This window comes from Odontesthes bonariensis, chromosome 3 (assembly GCF_027942865.1).
Source record: "Odontesthes bonariensis isolate fOdoBon6 chromosome 3, fOdoBon6.hap1, whole genome shotgun sequence".
NCBI lineage: Eukaryota > Metazoa > Chordata > Actinopteri > Atheriniformes > Atherinopsidae > Odontesthes > Odontesthes bonariensis.
Window position 1 is genome coordinate 33,800,102 of NC_134508.1, and position 16,399 is coordinate 33,816,500.

General features: G+C 41.1%; 1 protein-coding gene across 1 annotated transcript; it reads left to right on the top strand.

Annotated features, from left to right (window-relative positions):
- Window positions 1-7,644: 7,644 nt before the first annotated feature.
- On the top strand, window positions 7,645-11,177 carry LOC142376960 (WD repeat-containing protein on Y chromosome-like). Its single transcript, XM_075460678.1, has 3 exons — window positions 7,645-10,428; window positions 10,681-10,736; window positions 11,168-11,177. The coding sequence occupies exons 1-3, from the start codon at window positions 7,645-7,647 to the stop codon at window positions 11,175-11,177; spliced, it is 2,850 nt and encodes a 949-aa protein (XP_075316793.1).
- Window positions 11,178-16,399: the final 5,222 nt, after the last annotated feature.

The window sequence follows — 16,399 nt, forward strand, 5'->3', positions numbered from 1 at the left end:
TTCTGTGTTAACAATGGGGACACTAAACAAATACCAAATAGATACCGAAGGGACATCGTTAGAAGTCACTAGCTGCATATATTGTCCGGTCCATATCCATTTTACTGAGTCCTTTATATGTTCAACTAATCAACACTGCAGACCACTAGGGGGCAATGTGGTTCCATCAGGCAGGTTGGGCATTTTCCACCAAAATCAGTTCTTTGTCAATATTTAAGCCAGAATCGTACAAATTGTCTCTATATGCGTCTTGTGATCAAGCTGGAAACCTGAAAGAAATTGTACACGGTTATCAAACACATTTAATATAGTTTTAAGATTTACTAAAAGTGAGTCTTCTCAGTTCGTATGTATAGCCATCTGGTCGGTCTGATGGTGAAGAGGGGTGTTAAAGTGTCAACTTTCGAGTTATGGTCTAGATAAGATAGTAAGTGTCCCACTTTTCCAAGAGTGAGTTCTTTGTTCATTCGAGTTTTCCAATTTTAATGGCAAGTGTCTGTTGGAGTTCGACTCCCCAAAAGCTCTTAAGGGTGTTGTAAATTAGGCAGTTTCTGTCTCTTTTTCCTATGTGGAAAGAAAATGAAGATCTGGTTTATATCCACATACGTAAACATCCCCCACAGGAATGTTGGTTTTGTCAAAGTTTGAAAAACTCTTAATCCACACGGCACTGTGACTGCTACACCTGTCAGTGTGACGACAGGGGAGTGGAGAGTGAAGCCTGGAGAAACGACTGAGCATCCGCGTGAGCCCGGTTGACTAGTGAAAATAAAAAGTTTAACTCGCAATAAAGTGGTCTGTATATCTTTTGGGGAACCCACGGTGGCACAAGCCTGCCACACAATCCAAAAGACGGAGCAGAGGATTCATCACAACAACTCCGGTCTAACCAAAAGTGTCTGTACCTCTCCATCAGTACAGATGATGTGCTGAAGTACTGGCCTGATGACTTTAAGATGTCATGCACGTTTCCCTTGTACGAGAGAGACGAAGAAACTCCTCCTTTTCATCACAAAAGGAAAATGCACGTTAATGATGTAGTGTACATCAAAGAAATCGAGAAGCTGGCTGTCACAACATCTGACAGAGAACTGCTATTCTATGAATGTAACAAAATCCCACAATTATTGAGAATTTCATTCTGCTTAATTGTGGATGAAGACAAAAGAATCCAAACCATTAACTACAGCCACAATGAGAAAAAAGGTATGTTTTCCTTTGGAGATTCAGAAGGATTTTTATCCGTATTCATTTCCTACGATGTGTGTGAAAATGGGCTCTTTTGCAAAAACATGTTTGAGAAAAAAACCCTGGGGCACTATCCAGTTGCATACACTTCATCCCTCCTAAAGACTGTTTCCAAAGATTTTGTTTCTTTCAGGATTCCCATTTTTCCTGAAACATTCAGAAATTTGCAATACTTTCCTTGTATGGAATCATTCATCATGTGTGGTGAATCATCTAAATCCATGGCCGTTGTTACTTTAAGCACATGCCCTGAGTCTGTCAGACCCAAAATCTCTAAAAAAGTCTTTGAATGCAGGGGCCATGACAAGTTCTTTACCTGTGCTGAATATTCCCCTTGGTCACATTTTATAATGACTGGTGGCAAAGATGGCCTTCTGCGGGTGTGGTTCCCCCACAAAAACAGATCAATGCAGGAGCTTTTGAAATAACTACAACTGATGATTGTTTTTTAAGACTTGATGTGCTTTCCTTTAGTTTTTTCACTTTAATTCTCAGACACACGTCAAAGCAAAGTGCTAAAGAATTGATTACATTTCCACTTCAGCTATTATTTTCAGTGTTGGTCAAGTTAATTTTAAAAAGTAATTAGTACTAGTTACTGCTCCCAAAAAGTAATTTGAGTTAGTAACTCAGTTACCACATTGTAAAAGTAATTAGTTACTCAGCAAAGTAACTGTGGCGTTATTTTTGTGTTCTATAACGCTGTTATGTTCTATAACATCTTTAACATCAAATATGTTTATATTAACTGATTTAATTCATTCAAGGTAAACACAAGAAACTTGTGCTAAAGGAAAAAAAATGGACCAGGCTCAGTGAATATTTCCCTATACTCCCTATATAGAAGATATAAAAACACTATATACAGTAATTTAGAACATTCGGTATTTATTTGAACTCAATAGCAGCCTGCCATATGATGCATAGAAATAAATTAATAAAAAAATTCTGACCCGAAAAATTGAGTGTTGTTTGTTTTCGAGTGGCTCCGTCTCCTTCGCTGGGGCTCACGCTAGCTGCCTTTGGGCCCGGGCTTGGGTTAGCCAGCTGCCTTTGGGCCTGGGCTAGGGTTAGCCAGCTGCCTTTGGGCCTGGGCTAGGGTTAGCCAGCTGCCTTTGGGCCTGGGCTTGGGTTAGCCAGCTGCATTTGGGCCTGGGCTAGGGTTAGCCAGCTGCCTTTGGGCCTGGGCTAGGGTTAGCCAGCTGCATTTGGGCCTGGGCTAGGGTTAGCCAGCTGCCTTTGGGCCTGGGCTTGGGTTAGCCAGCTGCATTTGGGCTTGGGCTAGGGTTAGCCAGCTGCCTTTGGGCCTGGGCTTGGGTTAGCCAGCTGCCTTTGGGCCTGGGCTAGGGTTAGCCAGCTGCATTTGGGCTTGGGGGTTGGGCTAGCAGCTGCAGAAGCAACAAGTGCTTCATATTCACATGGGTTGATGAAAGGTGCTTCATTAGATTTGAGTTACTTGAGGCAGACGTGGATAAAGTTTTTTCCCCTGGGCATAGCGTGCATGTTACATACACATTATTGCCTTTTATCTCCACGGGTGAGAAGTAGTGCCTGTACTTCCAGTTAGAGAACGCTACCTGTGAACTTCCCTGGCTCGTCGCCACTGTCTTGTGTGTGTTTAGCGCATGCAGTGAGACAGCGTGAGCAGGGCATGATCCGCCCACCCAGCCAATCATCAACGCATTTGCAACGGTGTCATCATCATCCCCACCCCCGCTCTCTCCAGGCAGCATGCAGCTGATGTGTAGCTGAAAGCCTACAACCAAATTGTAGTAACGCGCCACTTTATATTCTCAGTAACGATAACGGCGTTGTAATGATGGGGAAAGTAATTGATTAGATTACTCCGTTACTGGAAAAATAACGCCGTTAGTAATGCCGTTATACTTAAAGGTAGGGTAGGAGATCCTGGATTTTGAGTCCAGCGAAGCTGCGTTTTGAAAATACACAGGTAAAAAGTCCCAACCCTTTTCTTCACCTTCCCCCCGAAGGCACACCTCTAGAGTACATGAACGCGCACGAGCGCTGTTCTGACAGCAAGCATCAATCGTTGCCGTATTTAGTATATGCTAACTATACGTTTAATAATGCTAGGTGCTAGCCAAGCTGGCTGTAGTTTAGCTTCCTGCCACGCTTCTGGACGTGTAATTCGTTCACGGAGGAGGGTAGGGTACGCGCACAGGGGGGAGGAGGGGGAGGGAGGAGCAGATTGCAGTTTGATAGACGGCATCAGTATCCAATCATTGTGAACGGTCCGTTCACAATGATTGGATACTGATTTTCCTAGATTGTACGTTCTAGAGGCCACTAAAACTTTTCATATTTGTGTCAAAACTTTTAATTAATTGGTTGCAATGGGGGTGTGAAGAGTATTTCAAGTAATATGTAAAAGAATGTTCCAGAAAAAGATCCCCTACCCCGCCTTTAAACACCGTTACTCCCAACACTGATTATTTTCACTGATTATTTTCTTCTAATTGCTACATTGGAATAATTGACACAGAAGGCTTGCACATACGTGGAAAGCATGAAATGAACTCTATTTAGACATTTACCAGGGTCTTCTTCTTCCAGTCTTCTTAAGTTGACGAGAAAATGCACTTGATGCTTGTTATTCCAAACAGCTCAACTATGAACTTAACCTGATCGTACAAACCCTTTTACACAATAAAGGTGGATTTTATCAGACAATGTGTATGTTTCCATTCCCGTTCAAAATCTATTTATTCACACATTTACATTCCTTTACACCTGTACAGTTTTTGTACTCTCGGATTAGCTTGATTTTTTTTTTTTTTTAGCACAAACACAGCCGCTTGTCTTTTTTGGTAGTTCACACATACCAAACAGAGGGGTCTCAGCACAGCATCAATGTGTGCTCACAAGCAGCAAGACCACATCACGGACTCAGCTGAAAAAATGTAAATATACAACATAAACTGAATCCACATTGTTAAGGCAAGGAAAGTTTATTTTTAGAGCACAATTCCAAGTGCTTCACAGCTACATAAAATCACAAAAAGGCAAATAAAATCATTCCATAAAACATAAAAATAATCATCAATAAATTACATTAAAAGCGAAGAGTGCAGATAAAAACCCTCCAGGTGTCATATGCACAGCTAAATAGAACTGTTTTCAGGCTGGATTTGAACATTGTCAGAGCTGAGGCCTGTCTCAGTACTGCAGCTGTCTTACAGCCCGTTTAGAGCCCAGTGAGCAGGCCGTTACAGCAGTCTAACCTGCTGGAGACAAACGCATGGATTAGTATCTCTAAGTCTGGTTGAGACACTATTCCTTTGATTCTGGTCATGTTTTTGAGATGGTAAAAAGCTGCTGATGTTACTGATTTAATGTGGCTGTCTAATATTATCCCTACAGGGCAGTGGAAGGAACAGTTCTTTCATACCTCCAGACTATGGTCAAGCCCTACACCCCCGCCCGACCACTTCGCTCTGCGGCCTCGAGGCGCCTGGCTGCGCCGTCACTCAGTGGTCCCTGTGCACGATCAACACGGTCATGGCTTTTTTCTGTTCTAGCACCCCGATGGTGGAACGATCTCCCGACTGATGTCAGGTTTTGGAAGGAAATGCACTTATGATTTCTTGTGACCTGAAGTTCTTTTGCCTACCGATGTTGAACACGCTTATTGTATATCGCTTTGGATAAAAGCGTCTGCAAAATGACCGTAATGTAAAGTACACCTAGATTTCTAACCTGATTATTAGGTTTTAGAGAGAGAGTCTCAAGGTGACTGATAACACTTTCTCTTTGTTTCTGTGGACCACAGACAATGATTTCAGTTTAGGTGAAGAAAATTGTTTTGCATCCACACACTGATCTGTTCAGTGACACAACGTATCTACAGGCCCGTGTTCTCCTGCCGTCAGTGACATGTAGATTTGAGTGTCATCTGCATAGTTGTGGTAGGACACATAGCTGCGTATTAGCTGGCCCAGTGGAAGCATGTAGAGCTTGAACAATAGGGTGCCCAGGATTGACCCCTGGGGAACCCCACAGGTCATAGCCATTTGGTCTGAGACGCAGTTACCAATTTCAACAAAATATTTCCTGTCCTCAAGATAGGAGTTTAAAGCACTACCAGAGATTCCCACCCAGTCTTCTAACCTTTGTAATAAGATTGCATGGTCAACTGTGTCAAAGGCAGCACTCCGGTCCAGCAGAACTAAGACTGAGGCTGCGTTCGAAACCGCATACTTCTCCTACTACTCATACTACTCATACTGACTTTTTTCCCGAATGCATGCTAGATTCTCTGAAATGTTGGGTATTCATCATGAGGTTACTACTCATACTGAAACTACCCAAGATGCAATGTAACGTGACGTCGCCGATCGTCATTTCCTGTCAAAACGGCAGTTTCAAGCTAGCTACAACGAGGGTACGTTCACTACCTGTTTTCAAAACAAAAGCACCAATTGTATCGTAATGGCTTTCCCTATGATAAAAGGCAAAGGTATTTTATTTTGTGAAAATAACCGGAAGTGCGTTGCTCACTGCGGCTAGCTTTAGTAGTGCCAAATTTGTGGGAACAAAATTGTAAATAGCCGGTATTTTGTCAGATTTTCAACACGTTGGGGATCTAAACGACTACATTCTTGCCTGAAAATGTTTCAAATGTTTCTAAAGTTTACAGAGTTTAGAGCTTAAGGGAAATCAGCTTCAGGCCGGTTGATTTCGGCTCGGGTAGGAGCGAAATGCATTGTGGGTAAATGTTCTGCATACTGTCTGATCGATGAGTATGCAGTTTGCGGTTTCGAACACAGCCACAGACTTTGTCTGCGTCTGTGTTCAGGCGGATATCGTTTGTCATCTTGATCAAAAATACCACGAGGTAGCTGGGAAGAGGAAGATCTGAGTATCTTTGCCCAGATCTTTGCTCAATCCTGTCCCAGATAATGGGCAGAAAATGGATGGATACTTATTATTTTGTAATTCCTAGCTAATTACTTTAAAAATCCAAGACCACCATATTAAGTGTTTCCTGACAGTGTTTTATTTTCAATTTTAAGGCCCCATCCACACGTAGCCGGGTATCTGCTAAAACGAATATATTTTTCTACATTTGGACCTGTCATCCACATGAAAACGCATAAAAACGCATCGTAAACGAATGTTTTTAAAAACTCCGGGCAAAGTGAAGATTTTTGAAAACTCCGTTTATGCAGCTGCGTGTAGACAGAGATAACCAGAGTTTTGCGTTTTCAAACGTCACAATATGCGCCAAAACAAAAACAAATCTGCTCTGATGTCAAACGTGCGACTTTTGTTTACTGAAAAAGCATGGATGCCTTGAGAACTGTGGTGGTTATTATTGTGCAGGCGCTGTTTACTGCCTTGATTTTACACGCCCAAGTCGTACTCCCAGAGGAATGGCATGACAATTTCCGCATGTCCCGGTCCTCACTCCTGTCGCTGTCGGAATTATTACATCCTCATATCGAGGGGCAGTCCACTGTCATGCGATCACCTGTCAATGTGCTCAAAAAAGTTGCGTGCACACTTTATTATTTAGCTAACGAGGGCAGATTGCGCAAAACAGCAAATGCATTTGGGTTGTCAAGACAGGTGAAAACGCAGATGTTCGCTTATGTGTGGAAGGTGTTTTTTTCGAAAACGAGGTAATGTGGATACAAATTATTTTATAAACGGAGGGGGGGAAATATTCGGTTTTAAAAATACCCGGCTACGTGTGTACATAGCCTAAGACTAATTTTGGCGAAGGGATTGCTAAAATTGCCCGCTCCTGGACTCTTGCAAACTGCTTAAATGTCAAAGCTTAATCTAAATGTGTAAATAGAACAAAATAAAAGAGCAGAAATCATAGAAGTCTTTCAAAGGTGACTTCATAGTAGCAGTTGAGGTAATAAGATATCATCTTGCTCAGACTGAAAAGGGCTTTTGAGTTTATAGCAATCCCAAAAAAAAAAAAATCCAAATAAAAAAATCATATATCCAGATAAATTTACATTTATTTCTAGACCAGTTTTGCCCATTCCACAATGAAGGATATGTTGGCATCTTGCATCAACGAATCAGAGTGGGCAATACATCTATGTATAATATGTCTTGGGAACATTTTGATTTTTGGAGTTCTCTGCTGTTCTGTGGGGTTAGTTCTACAAGAGTCCAGAACCATCCCGTTGCTAGGCAACAGTTTCTGAGCACTCCATCCGTGACCTCAGAGATGATGTCATAATTAGCCTTTAATGTTTCACCCGTGTCATAATGAGGTCACAAAGGAGTCTGATGACTTCACCAAAATACATATACCCAGTGAAATTAAAGATTCTCTGTATACAGCATTACAAAGTTATATCACTCGCACTAATTTCTAACAATCTTACGGTGCTTGAACATACAATAGTTGGAAACATGGCATATCCCGGAGAAAACTCTTCAGAAGAAGACCTGGACTTGGACTTGGACTTGGACTTGGACTTGGACGAACTCATTAACATGAAGAATGATGACCCTAGTGGTAAAGCCGGCAGTGAACTGGAAGAATCAGAAAAAATGTTCACTGCTGACGATATTCCAGCAATCCTCGAGGTATTCGGAAAATATGACGCTGACGGCAGCGGCGGCCTTGACATCGACGAATTTTCTATGGCAATGCAGGAGCTTTACAGTAAAGTAGATGAAGAAGAGCTGCGTGTGCTACACATGAAGATCGACACAAACTGCGATAATACTGTGAACATTGGGGAGCTGTTAAATTTTCTTATGCATAAAACAAGTAATGCAGAGGCTCTGGATTACAAGAACCAACTTTTCCCCAAACCTTTTGAATTGATAACCTTTGATACCCACAGATTAGTAGTCAAAATAATATGCCTCCCTTTTAAGCATATCAGCAATCCAAAAGACGGAGCAGAGGATGCATCACAACAACTCCGGCCTTACCAAAAGTGTCTGTACCTCTCCATCAGTACAGATGGTGTGCTGAAGTACTGGCCTGATGACTTTAAGATGTCATGCACGTTTCCCTTGTATGAGAGAGACAAAGAAACTCCTCCTTTACATCACAAAAGGAAAATGCACGTCAATGATGTAGTGTACATCAAAGAAATCGAGAAGCTGGCTGTCGCAACATCTGACAGAGAACTGCTATTCTATGAATGTAACAAAATCCCAGAATTATTGAGAATTTCATTCTGCTTAATTGTGGATGAAGACAAAAGAATCCAAACCATTAACTACAGCCACAGTGAGAAAAAAGGTATGTTTTCCTTTGGAGATTCAGAAGGATTTTTATCCGTATTCATTTCCTACGATGTGTGTGAAAATGGGCTCTTTTGCAAAAACATGTTTGAGAAAAAAACCCTGGGGCACTATCCAGTTGCATACACTTCATCCCTCCTAAAGACTGTTTCCAAAGATTTTGTTTCTTTCAGGATTCCCATTTTTCCTGAAACATTCAGAAATTTGCAATACTTTCCTTGTATGGAATCATTCATCATGTGTGGTGAATCATCTAAATCCATGGCCGTTGTTACTTTAAGCACATGCCCTGAGTCTGTCAGACCCAAAATCTCTAAAAAAGTCTTTGAATGCAGGGGCCATGACAAGTTCTTTACCTGTGCTGAATATTCCCCTTGGTCACATTTTATAATGACTGGTGGCAAAGATGGCCTTCTGCGGGTGTGGTTCCCCCACAAAACATCATCATGCGAAGAGATATTAAAAGGACATAAAACAGCCATCACAAATATAGTTTATAATCCAACAGAGAATGTCTTTGTCAGTTTATCTACTGATAAAAATGTACGTATATGGTCCGACGGTGACTGGACCTGCCGGCAGAGGATTTTTATTGTGGGCATGAAAGAGGCCCCAATTTCCACTGTATATTACAACATATACAACAACGAGTTGTTCCTGGCTAACTCGGATATAGCCAAATGTCTAGGGAGAGGAACAAATGATTTTCATAATTCTTTAACGTCCCACAACATGCCTGTGTGCAGTGTGCTATACCACAACATTTACAAGCAGATTGTCTCTGTTTGCATGAGTGGTATTGTGACTGTGTGGGATGTTCTTACAGGAAAGGCAGCAATGCAGTTTAGAGTCACTCCAGAAAAGTCTGTTGGGCACACTGCTATTGCCTTCGATCAAGCCCAACGTCAAGTCATCACAATATCTCCCGATGGGAAAGTGAAACTATGGAACTTCAGTAACGGGCAGGAGCTCAAAGTCCTCCCCGTTGAAATGCCAAAAGATGTGACCCAGATTATCTGTAAAGACAGCAAAATATTTGTTTCAGCAAAGAAATGCAAGACCATCTTTAGGCTGGACATTGAAGGAGGAGAAAACATATTTTTGGAGCACCACTTATTGAATGATATTTGCTCCATGGAACTCCACAAGGAAACTTTGATTACTGCATCTAATGAGGGAAATGTTGTCATGTGGGATACATTGTCTTTAGATGCTGTTTACTATCTAAAAACAAGAGAGAGCCTCCGAACACACCTGGCATTTAGGGATAAAGGTCACTCAGGTGTGATACCAACTAAAAAGAAAGTCAAAAGACTGGATCAGTCTAATCCTACAGAGGAGAAGAATGACGAGAATGTACGCCCCTTTGTTGTATCTTTGAAGACAAGGGAGGTTGATATTGGAACAGCCACACTGCTAATCTCAGCAGGTGGTTACATCGGTGCCTGGTCAGTTAAGGCTAAAGGAGGACAAATAGGAAAGTTTAAGGCGGTGGTAAACAATGCAGTTATTACCTACATGATAACTGATGAATCTGAGAAGACACTTGTGACTGGTGACAGCACTGGAAGGATTTGTTTGTGGGATATTCAAAACTTTGGATACAAAACAGAAGCAGATACTGGGCCATGGCGTGTGTCACTGCAATCACCTCCACTGTTGGCGTCTTGGCAGGCTTGCCGTTCTGAGCTGGTCTGTGTTGCTTGTGATAATGCTTGTGCAAACATAGTCACTACAGGGCAGAAGAATATTAAGCAATGGACAAATACTGGTCAGTTTGTTGGCCTTTTCGGGAAAGATCAATGGGGGTCCAATACTACACAAGGTCAAATAAGGGAGAACATTGACAAGGAACAGGAAGAACAAGTCAACGCCCCAAAGGAAGAAACCTTTCCCAAAACATCTACTGATTGTGATACTGATATTCGAGAATTGGTTGGAAGAGATCCCCTTTTTAGACATTTGATAGACATAATACCATATGAACTCCCGGGACCCATTCTATATAAACATGTGCCTGGATTTAAGATCCTGAATAAAGTTACTCACCAGATTAGTAGATATATAGAAGAAGTTGAAGTCATAGAAAGTCTGATGGTTACAGGAAGGCAAGATTGCACTCGACAACTAAAGCACAAAGAAGAGTGCCAACAGATCCTTATCAGTAAGGCCCAACCCTTGTCACAGACCATACCAGGGATCATCGATAAAGTATCTCCATCACAACCTCTGCCTGCCACCAGGTATTCAAAGCAATCATCAGGAAACATACGGTTGCCACCACTCAAAAATAACAGCGCAGTAGAACAGAGGCCTAGAAACACAATCCAGCATGCACGTTTACCACCCATCCCGCATCCCCCAGTCTCAGGAAGACCTGCAAATGGTTTGCTCAGAAACAAAAACCCAGTCAACCAGAGTTCTGAGAAAACAAAAGATATACATTTACCACCCATCAGAGATCAGTTGCCCATCACATAGAAACCACGTCCACCTCTGACCCCACACCCAACAGACTCAACTGGATCCATAAAAATTGCCCTGAGACAGAACAGAACAGTACAAAAAAGGCCTGAGAACATACCCAGATATGCACTTTTACCACCCATCAAAGATTTGCAGCAAACACCAACCCAGTTCAGCCCACGTCCGCCTCTGACTCCTTGTCCCTCAGGTTCGACTAGATTTGCATCTCGTTTGATCAGACTCCGTAAAGCTGTGGAACAAAAACCTGGGATGACAACTGAGGATAGACCATTACCATCCATCACAGCCTGCGTGCAGCAAAAACAGATCCACTTCAAACCACGTCCACCTCTGACCCCACACCCCACAGACTCAACTAGATCCATAAAAAGTGCCCTGAGACAGAACAGAACAGTACAAAAAAGGCCTGAGAACATAACCAGCCATGCACTTTTACCACCCATCAAAGATTTGCAGCAAACACCAACCCAGTTTAGCCCACGTCCGCCTCTGACTCCTTGTCCCTCAGGTTCGACTAGATTTGCATCTCGTTTGATCAGACTCCGTAAACCTGTGGAACAAAAACCTGGGATGACGACTGAGGATAGACAATTTCCACCCATATCAGCCTGGGTGCAGAAACAAAAACAGATCGACATCAAACCAGTGACATTTGTGACTCCGAAGCCCATAGACCACTATAGATTGATAAAAAATGCACTCAAAAAGAACAGCACAATGAAACAGGGGCCTGAGAAGACAACCAAGCAAATACATTTGCCAAATATCGCCGATCATTTGCAGCAAAACCAGACCCAATTCAAACCAAATCCACCAAAGAACCCGCGTCTCTCAGGTCCGAGTCGGCCAGTAAAGAGTGCACTGAAATGAGACAAACAGTTGGGGGAGTAATTAGTATACAGTTATGGGAGACAGAGGCTCGTTCAGGTCTGTCTTCTCATGACAATGTATTTTCATTATTTCTCCCAACCAAGTCTTTCCTTACTTACTGCTACAAAAACAAAACATACAAAGAAACACACAGGCCCACCGCTCCGCATACGCAGAGTACGCAGAGCGCGTAGGGCCCCAAGTACCTGGCGGGGGCCCCCAAAATTAAGGTTGTTAAAACAAAATTTCATGATAGTTATTATTTTATTACATTAAAGAAATTATAAAAAATAGTTATGAACAGGCCCAACGTTGTTTTTCTTAATTGTGTTCCCTATTACTCCATTTGGGCAAATTAGATGTGTTTACCTTATCTATAACCCCCCACCCCCCCACCCACACCCCTCACCCCCTTCCTGAAATGGTACAGTCTTCAAAGTTACCGCATCGGAGGTGGTGGAGCATCCTCCTACCTGACGTTTTCCGAGTTATGCCCGTTAACAGTGAAGGAGATTTAGAATGTCAAGTAAAAGGCCACATGATTCTGGCGCTGACAAAAGAAAGAAAAGAAAACGGAGAGATGACGCTCGTGCATCCCTTGCTGGTAAATTTGTGTTTTTGGTGTAATTGTTTCGCTAACCTAGCGTTCAGTGATATTGCTGCCAGCTAACGTCAGCAACCTAGGCTTGGTTAGCGATTGGATTTGACGAAAAGTTTGGAGTTACGAACAAAATCTACGAATGCTGGCGACCGTGTGTAGAGTTTGTGTAAAGTACAGCACTGTCACACGCTGAGTGGCGCAGCAGGCCGCCAACAGGTGTGACGGGAATGATTGACATCTACCCATCATTCCCCTAAAAAGCGAGAAAAGTTAACAAGACAAACGCCGTAATGGCATAAAAAAGAAGGTATAGTAGTGTCGCGGAAAAATGGAGGAAGAAAAACGGCCTGAGGACAAAGGTAAGGCATGTGTTGGGTGATGTGGGCTGGATAGCTGGAGGGGGGACGTTTTTTGTGTTTATTTGTCCTGCTAGCTAGTCTCGGATAAATGTTGTGTACCTGGCTGGAATTTCGTTATAAACTCGGCTTCAGTGTTTGCCTCATGAAAGTTTGCTTATATTAAGATGAGTATGACAGTCAGTCCTGCCACGGGAATGACTGATTGACTCTGGTTTATTCAGATTCTAGCAGGGAGGGAGGCTGGTTGTTGTCCTGCTCTGTCATTGTTCAGTGGAAGTCGTCTCTCAGGTATTTGACACGATTTTGGCATTACTTAGGATTCAGTTACTAAGTTTGCTGTGTTATTCATAGGCCTCTAGAAGTGTTCTACTGTTAGTTTTTTAAGTGATATACAAATATTAGGCATCCTGTTTGTTTTAGAATATTGTGGCAGTGAATCATTTTCCTTAGTTTTAATACTTTAACTAGTACAATGTGTAGATAAATGCAGAAACTTCTTAAAAGTGACAACTTCAAAAGCTCTTTTGTTCCTCTGGCCATCAGGATGTACAACAGCTTTAAGTGATGGCGCTTCTGTATTTCACTGGTCACTTTATATTTCATTTTGGTCTTAATTCACTCTGTCACTTAAGATTTTTAAACTGTTTTTTTTTTAATAGTTTTTTAAATTCTTAGATTGTTTTTAAAGTGTTTAATTGTATAAACATTTTTTTTGCTTTATGTCTGCTACTGGATGCTTGAATTTCCTTCGGGATCAATAAAGTATCTATCTACTTTGTAATTGGGTACAATCTTTAAAGGGACGCTGTACATTACAGTTTAATATTTAAAAAAAACTCAAAATATTTTATTTATTGTTTTCTTTATATTATATATTCTTATTAGTTTCACTTGCCTGAGTGGTTCAACTTAAGATGTTTAATTTAAACTCTAGCCTGTTTTGCTCATAAAGTGTAATTGATCTTAGTGTTCCATCTAAAGGGTTAGGAATCTCTTCATTGTAGTTTGACAAACTAGGGGCCCCCAAACTGTATCTTGCCTAGGGCCCCCACAAAGCTAGAAACGGCCCTGGAAACACAATATAAAACAACATCGAACAAACAAACGACGACAACTAAAACAAAATATACAAAGAAACACAGTATAAAACAACATCGAACAAACAAACAACAACGATGACAACGACAACTAAAACAAACAAATGAAATGAAAATTTGACACTGTAATCTTCAATAAATCCATAGAATACATAAATTGTGATGTACTTTTTGTACAACTGTGTACAGACATGTGAAGATATTTCTCTTGGAAAAGAAAATGACTTAGAAATTCCATCATATGTATTCACGATTCAGAGAATCAATACATTTTTGCTCATATTTGATCTGAAAGAAAAACATTTGCTTCTTGATTCTTGGGAGGGGTGAGGTATTTTCTATTTATGTTAAAGTCATATGTGCAAAAAACACGTAAAGCTTTTACACACATAAACGTGGAAATCTTTTGATTTTCACTTGTACGTGTGAAGCAGGTTTTACACATTTATGCGCCGATTTTTAGAAAAAGTGTTGCATTCTGCATAAGACAATTCACACATAGTTGTGAACTCAATAAATTGCTTGTTTAACTTTAAATGTTTTTCCATGTTTTTGTCTTAAAGGATAAGACCGGTTTTTTGACATTGGGCCCTTGATTTCACATTATAACATGATGTTCTACTCACCCCTGCTTGTTGTTGGTCATTTGGAGCTGTTCCAAAGATATTCGCGAGGCGTCTGGCTGCTCTCTTGAGATATTCGGCCATGAAACGGTTTCCTATGGGCAAGCTTATACAGGCACAAACTATGCTGTTTATAATTTATTAATTACTCTACACTAGCACTGATAACGTGGAGGTGCGTCGCTTACTTAAAAAAATCCGGGTTACTAATTTTGAATTTTAGCCGAATGAATAAATAGGCAGCAGGTCTGTGGGCTGTCTGTGGCAGTAGCACGACGATGACGTCAGTAACACCCACTTTACGACAAAAAAATCAAAATTACTATAACCCGGATTTTTTTAAGTAAGCGACGCACCTCCACGTTATCAGTGCTAATGTACAGTAATTAATAAATTATAAACAGCATAGTTTGTGCCTGTATAAGCTTGCCCATAGGAAACCGTTTCATGGCCGAATATCTCAAGAGAGCAGCCAGACGCCTCACGAATATCTTCGGAACAGCTCCAAATGTTCAACAACAAGCAGGGGTGAGTAGAACATCATGTTATAATGTGAAATCAAGGGCCCAATGTCAAAAAACCGGTCTTATCCTTTAATTCAACTAGGTATTATCTGAAGCACTTAATTTACTTAGAAGAATCCCAACTTCCTACGCACTTATTTGTTTTCTAAATGGTCTTTTTTCCCCATTTGTCTAGGCACCTAACTTATTGCACTTACTCTGGCACTAGTGATACTCTTAGCTGTTTGGTTTTGGAAGGAAATGCACTTATGATTTCTTGTGACCTGAAGTTCTTTTGCCTACCAATGTTAAACACACATCGGTAGGAAAAAGTCGCTTAGGCAAAAGACTTATTGTAAGTCGCTTTGGATAAAAGTGTCTGCAAAATGACCGTAATGTAAAGTAAGAACGAATCATTTAAAACTAAAGCATATATTCATTTTTGTCAGTAAAACATGCTTCTTATTTTTAATTTTTTCTTCAATTGTAATACGGCCCATAGATAGCACAATTAAACCATGCATGTATTTTCATATAAAATCCTATGAACATAAATGCACTGATTTACAAATCCGTATTACTTGGTCTCAAACCTGCTAAATACATAACTAATTTCAAGATCTGAATCTGGAAGAGTTAATTGTGTCCTATAGTTAACAGTACAAGGTAACAACTGAAGAAGCTGCACCCTTTGAGAAAGTCAAAATATAAGAAGGCTGCGCATGCCACCTAAAACTTAATAAATGGATTCTCCTTCATCTTTTTTGGCATAATCAAACCTCATCTCTGTGTTCAAACTAAACATAGACATTAGTTTCAAGTATTTTCTTCTGGCACAAGGCGTTGAGTAAGATGGTCCACTTGCACTTTCAAATGTACAAAAACATGATTGTCTTTTTCTTTGTTGCACCAGTTTATATTGGGAGGAAGAGATTTTTCTTATTGAAATGAGACATTTAAATCATCCCAATGCAAGAGGAGAAGAAAGAGAAATTAGATTTTTTTTTAAATTACTGAGGCTCTCCACATGTGCTTCCTCGCTCACAAGTATTGCGGTTTTCTATGAATGTAAAAACAGTCTCGCTGCATGAAAAGAGGGATTTGTGTCACTGTGGACGGCAGTGAACATCCGCGATTTTGCCTAATTTTCGGACGCACCTGGGCGCTTGCAGGCAGACAAACTTTAAGTTTGTTGAGCGAGAAAATCGTCGGAAATGAACCCTACTCGCTCACACAGCGGGGTGCTAATGGCCCAGCGATTAGCACCCCGCTGTGAGAGCGCCTGAACCTCTCACTGGCCTCGCTGGTATTGGACGAAAAAGGCACGTGATTACATAAAAAAGCTCCTGTAAAGCTGACCGCCCAT